Raw genomic sequence first — 6,604 nt, 5'->3', positions numbered from 1 at the left:
GGCCGGGAGGGATGGTCTCTCCTCCACACAGCCGGGAGGGAGGTTTTCTCTCTCTCGCTCTCCCCGAGGCGTCCACATTGCTCGTTCTACGTTCGCGCACCCCTCGCCCCCCGACTCCCACCCGCTCCCGCCGCCCGGGCACCTCGGCGGCGCCTCCAGGTGCTCACTGGACGGCGGGGCGGCGGCCCGGGAGGCGTGCGCCGCGCCAGGCGCGGACGGGCGGGCGGGGGCCGGCGGGCGCGCGCGGGGCGGCGCGCGGGGGCGGGGGCGCGGCCGCGACACGTGTGGCGGCGGCGGGGGGGGGACTCGGCGCCCGGGGCTTTAAGAAGGTGTGGAGCGGGGCGGGAGCTTTCCCAGGCCTGGCCGAGGGGCGTCGCGCACAGGCGGCGGCGCGGCGCACGGAGTCGGCCGACGACGCGCTCTCGGCGCCCACAGCCCCGGCCCCGCGCTCCCGCGGCCCAAAGAAACTTTGGGCGCCGCCGTCTCCCGCCGAACTTCCCGGCCGGGCTCTGCCCCCGCGCCCGCTCTGCGCCCGCCCGCCGCCTCCTCGCCGCCCCGCCGCGTGGCTTCTCCGTCCCGGCGGCTCCAAAACTGAATGCGCGAGCGGCGCGCGGGGCGCTCGGCGGCGGCGGCGGCATGGAGCGCAGCGGCTGGGCCCCGCGGACTTTCCTCCTGGCGCTGTTGCTGGGGGCGACGCTGAGGGCGCGCGCCGCGGTGGGCTACTACCCCCGCTTTTCGCCCTTCTTTTTCCTTTGCACCCACCACGGGGAGCTGGAAGGGGATGGGGAGCAGGGCGAAGTGCTCATTTCCCTGCACATTGCGGGCCACCCCACCTACTACGTGCCGGGACAAGAATACCATGGTAGGTACCACAGCATCTCCGCGCTCGCGGCGCGGGCCCGGCGCCCGCCAGCGCAGCTTTTGATCCCTTTCCTTGTTCCGAGGGGCCATTTCAACAGGAGCCGTGGCGAGCCTGACCTCCACGCTGAGCTCTGTGGAGGGAGAGAGAGCAAAGTTAGTGGAGATTCGCGTCGCGAGTTGGGATTCATTCACCAGCCCCCCGCCTCACACTCCCCTCACGCGTCTCCTCGGAACGGGCTGGTTCTCGTGAGAAACGCCTGGGAGTTCCCGGGGGTTGGTGTCTTTCCCACTCACTCCCGTCCTTGCTGGTGACACGTTGAAGGAACCCGCGCTTCTTGTTTCCTCAGCCCCTGGTCTTGGAGAACACACCCTTGTCGCGCTGCCGGCTCCCCAGAAGGGGCCTCGGTGGCGGCGGGGCTGGCGCGGCGCTGCGCCCCCAGGCAGGTGACAGATTGACGCGCCCCGGCCCGCGGCCGCCCCGCGCGGCGCGCGGCAAAGTTCCCGCTGCTCGCCAGCCGGGGGTCCCTCTAGCCTTTCGGCGTCCGCCGCTCTCCTGAAAGGGGGCTGCTGCTCCCAGCTCTAGTCTTTTTCAGAATGTCCGTAACTGACGCCTTTTCTGATTGTCTTTTACTTTTAACATGGTGCTTGTATCTGTGATGTTTAATTTCCAGGCAGGGACTGGAAGCCCCTTATAATACAGAGATAGAGAGGCACCTTTCTAAAAAGAATCATTATGGAGTTTGTCCAAAACCCCCCCCCCCAAAAAAACAAAACACTGTCAAGAAGTAAAATTTAGCTCCAAGAAACAGAATTTTATGAACTGCATGTATTTTATAGTAATTTAAACCAGTATATTGAGCCTGTGGAAAAATAAAAAGGTAATGTCTATTTTCTGTATTTCCACCTGGAACTCACGAATATTTCACTTCTGTGGAACTTTTAAGCCCCGACAGGCACTGTTTGATTAGAATTTCAAAGCAGAAGTCTTATAGCCAACCGAATAGAAACTATTCGCTAATAATCTCATTTTATAGTTTCGATTTCTTGTAGGCAAACAATTATTGACATAGCAGGAGATAATCCACGGAGCAGCTGGCATTTCAGATAAATATGCATATAAGAATTTTAAGAATCTTTAAGAATTTTCTATTTAAAAAATCTCTTTATATCTGCTTTGAAATATTTAGCCTAAGTGAATGCTTCCTGGAGGCTTTTGAAAATAGTGCTTTTACAACTTTCTTGTGGCATGGTGGCTGCCTTGTCTGTAAAACAGGAATCTGATTTGGTGGAATTTTTTAGACTTTGGAGAATTTTCTATTTCCAGTCCCTTCTTTAGTAAAAGTGCTTACTACATTCTCTTCTCCAGAAGAGTCTGGTGTTTTTTCTGTGGTCAGGAGAATCTTTAGATGGAAGGACCAGCTAATATGATGGCAACCTGGATCTAGACCAAAGGCTGATTGATAGATCCTGTCACTCCATGTGACCCTTAGTAAAGGTGATTGCACATTATTAGCTCTAAGTGAGAGTGGTAGGTAAGTGAGCCAAGGTTGGACTCAAAGGGATGATTGTCAGATTGTGATGTGGGGCTATGTGATGATTCCAAGCTTTATTTGTTTTCTATTTTTTACACCATTTGTAAGATGTCCTATAGAAAAATTAAAAATACCAAAATATGACATAGCCTTTGCTTTTGCTATAAAAGGTAGCAAATTAAGGCAAAGACTGACCATAACCATGTCTCCAAGTCCGAAAAGGAATTGATGATAGAGTGAGAATAAAGTGTAATGCTTCAAGTTGGACGTTGGGGGGAAAGTCTCGATTTCTACCTCTTTTCTGCCACCAGAAAAGATAGAGAAATTAAGTTCAAAAAGATCAAATATTTATATGTTTTGAGAATAGTTTATGTCAGACTTTAAATTCCTATTACTTGTTATAGCAAATATTTAAATTTTGAAACTGCTCATAGGCTTTCAGTAAGAATTTCCTCCCATAAATATTCTACAGGTAGAAGAATTGTTTAAAAATGAAATGAAGCTTATATTTGTATTCTTTCCCTTTAGACTTTTGAAACTTGATGCTAAGGTTTTAATTATATAACATCTTTAGGAACTGAACCTACTGATAGGAGAACTTAACGTGATATACTTTTGTGGTTGGCTCACTTTACTAGACCAAAATAGAAGATCATTTAGCAAAAAATCTCTTAAGCTAAGAAGTGTGTAAAATATTAGTATGAACCTTTGTTTCTAACCTCTAAATAATTAAAATGTAGCCTTTACATCAGCAAAAATCATATTCACCTTATCTAGAATTCTCATTGAATGCATTGTTAAGAGGAATAACAACTGATAGTTGTCACTTTTTAATCTAACAGAATGATTGATAGTGGCACCTAATACCCAATACTACTATTACTAAGACTTTAGCAGTTGCTCAATGAGATTAGCATGGTGTGACAGAGCTTGAAACGTGAAATGGAGCGGCAAATGTCAGTCTAGCATAAAGTGTTTCAAAATTATTTAAATATTTCTATTGAAAATATTAAAAAAAACCCTAAAAATAATATAACTTGAAGCATGTGAGTATTAAACAAAATTTACAAATTGCCAAGTTAAGCAATATATCTGTTACATTTTTGATGACTGGGTAAACAGTAGGTGGTTTCCTCTGGTAGTTCTCATCTCTTAATTAAAGGATGTTACTTGGTATCTCTCTTGCCATCTTCTTGTATCTTTTAGACTTTGTGACTGTCTTGAGATGGCCTTGATAGTCACAGTGAACTATGGGGTCTTTGTATAAGTACACTACAATAGAGAAAGTCAGCAAAAGGAGGTCTCATATACATCATGTTGACTTAGAGAGGTCTCAGGGTCAGAACATTTTTTTCTGGAATTTCCCCTTTTTCCACAAATCTCAATATAGGATCCAAATATGGTTTCCAGGCCCAAACCCTGAATTATTTATAGAAAGTTGAAAATGATGGGGAATAGGAAACAGGAACTTAGACCTTCCAGTCAGGTAGACCTCTCTCTTTGCCAGCCATGCCTGGCAATTTGCTGCTCCTCCTAGGACCAAGACAAAACTGGGAAACATAGAAACACTGAGTCGATGGGTGCATCTTTCTTTTCCCGTGATAATCCCTCTTCTTTACCCCAAACCCTCAGGTTTTTATAAATGCTTTTTGTTTATAACCCACTTCTCCCTTCCAATTTATAGTGCCAATATTAAGTTCTCCCAGATCTTAATTACAACTGTGGAAGGATGTTTTCCCCATTTAGTTTAAAGAAATGTTGACATAGCTGAGCAGGCAAATAATATATTTGGGTTGGGAAGAATTTTGGAGACCTGTGAAATCATGTCAATAAGGACCTACCTACTCACAAGGTCAGCTTTACTCAGTCACCACCAGAAAGGAGAGATCAGATAAAACATTATTCGTGCAAGCCAAGCATGGGTTAAATGCTTCTGCCTAAAGTGATTGAGCTTTTGTGAGGCAATTTATTTGAAATTCTAAATAGGATGGGATATGTTACTGCAATATCAAAAAGTGGGGAAAGTGTTCTGTTACGGTGAAAAATACGATTGAGGAGAAAAATTTGTCTTAAGCAGAACTTAGTTGGTGATATGGCATGATGCTTTAATAAGTGGAATTTTTTTTTTTGTATTTTATAAATTCACCATCACTATTGGTAATTCTTTTGTGCTCAATTTCCTTTCCATTACTTATTTAACCATATTGTGGGGTAGACAAGAAAATCAATTCCTACTGCTAAACCTGAACAGTTAGGTAGAAAAAGATTTAAGGATAAAGTATTCAGGGCACTTTGTTATAACAATTGCCAGAATTACTATTACACATATATTTTTTCTGGAGTCAACTTGATGCTATTAAAAATCATTGTTCAGAGGCAGTGCAATATAATGACCTTTTAAATATGGGGTGATGTGTATTTCATACATAATATATACCTTTCATATATACCTTTCAAAGGAATGATTTTATATTTTGAATTAAAGACATCTGCTTTTGCTAAAGTAATTGTTTTGTTGATCAGGTGTATGGATATTTATTCTTTGTATAACTCAGATTCCAGAACAATATGTTTCAGCTTTCAAATTATTTGTCAAATGCAATTTGCTAGTGAACTGCAGCTGTATCCTCCTTGTATGTATCTGAAAATCTTAAAGCTTTATTTGTCACATATTTTATCACACTTTTTACAATTTATCTCAAACATATTTTACTGATGTGGTCCAGATTGCTTCTTAGATCATATAAATTTTACTTTAATTTATATTTCCTATGTGTTCCAATTCCAACTATAAACTCAAAAATCAAGCCTTTATGATCACAATTAAAAATATATCATTTAGGCATATATTCTTGTATCATTCATAGCACTGCATTGCTAGAAATAATGTAGTTAGAATAAATCCCTCCAATTTGTATGACTATTTAAGCTATTTTTGTTTTCATTAAAATATTAAAGAATAAGAGTGTTTTAGTATTATATATTTTTACAGAATTGTCATATTACAAAAAATTCATCTCTAAAAAAGTAGGTGGTAGGTGTTTTAACAAGATATTAAAGTCAATAATACTGACTTTCCTCTTGTTGCATAAGTTAGTTTTATTCAAAAGAAAGTATCAAAAATCTGTCTTTGATTTATTTTTTCCCTCTTTGCAACTGGTTAACTTTATAGATCTGGGAACCTTGCATTATCAGTTATTTAGGCTATGTGGCATATTAAACCATAATTGTTCTTCTGATTATTTTAAATGCTGCTTTGACAGTTATCTGTTATGTCTTTAATCTTTACAAATAGTTGCTGATGCACTGATATCTTTATTTCAAATAGCCATTCCATTTGAAAAGCATAAATCAAGCAACCAGTCCTTTTTGAATATTGGAGTTAAAAAAATGTTGAGGTAGGGAAGAACATAGGGAAATATGATGATGCTTCACGGGTGATATGGTGGTGGGAGAACTATGGGGATTACAATGATGTAAGAAAAACAACTTCATATACATAGTCTCACATAAAAACAAAATTCTTTGTATCGTGTAGAATTAGGAAAAATGGATGGCCTTATACTTCAGTAGAAAAAGAAGGCAGGTGGAGTGCATTTGTTTGGAATAGTAGGTTCACTATGAACAGGGAGAAGTGGAGTAGTAGATATCTGAGTAGTGACATAACACACATATAAAAGGAAATTAATTTGTTAAAGTGTATTGGTTTCAAGATACATTTGAGTGGTTAATTCATCTCACCCACCCCACTGATTTTAGAGTTATTTAAGGAATAGCCAAACTTTATAATTTCAGTCTCATCAACCTTAAGCCAAGAACTGTTAAAAACACTTTCAGAAATTGGATTTTTCAAATGTGAAGATTCCACAATGACTGTTCAAATACAGGAATGGTGTATTTTAAAAAAAAGATTCTTGACTTTAAGGAAATTTCCTATGAGGAGATCTCACTTTGGTGTCAGTTGTGCAGCTCAGAGAGTCATTTTCACCTTGGTCACCTGCTATGCCCAACTCATTGAAGGCAGAGCTTCTAGAGGGTTGAATGCTGTGCCTGTGGGTTAAGCAATTATTTCTAAAATGTGTGCTTTTCTAAATCTATACATTTTCTTCTTCTTTATTCAGTTCCCTGTAGGAATCTACTATGGCAACTGGATTTGATGTACGAAAGGATTAATATAAAGTATAGATATTAATTTGTGACTTACCACACCT

The 6,604-nt window shown here is 42.0% G+C and overlaps 1 protein-coding gene across 1 annotated transcript in view; it reads left to right on the top strand.

Moving 5' to 3' along the window:
* The first annotated feature begins 353 nt into the window (after positions 1-353).
* Positions 354-6,604, top strand: part of RELN (reelin) — a 436,933-nt gene continuing 430,682 nt past the window's right edge. Inside the window, exon 1 of the mRNA XM_037511284.2 lies at positions 354-862. Coding sequence (XP_037367181.1) covers positions 637-862 — 226 coding nt within the window. The 5' untranslated portion in view covers positions 354-636. The remainder of the gene's footprint in view (positions 863-6,604) is intronic.

Source organism: Talpa occidentalis, unplaced genomic scaffold, assembly GCF_014898055.3.
Source record: "Talpa occidentalis isolate TD23 unplaced genomic scaffold, MPIMG_talOcc4v2.1, whole genome shotgun sequence".
Taxonomy (NCBI): Eukaryota; Metazoa; Chordata; class Mammalia; order Eulipotyphla; family Talpidae; genus Talpa; species Talpa occidentalis.
This window is presented reverse-complemented; position numbering and strand designations above follow the sequence as displayed.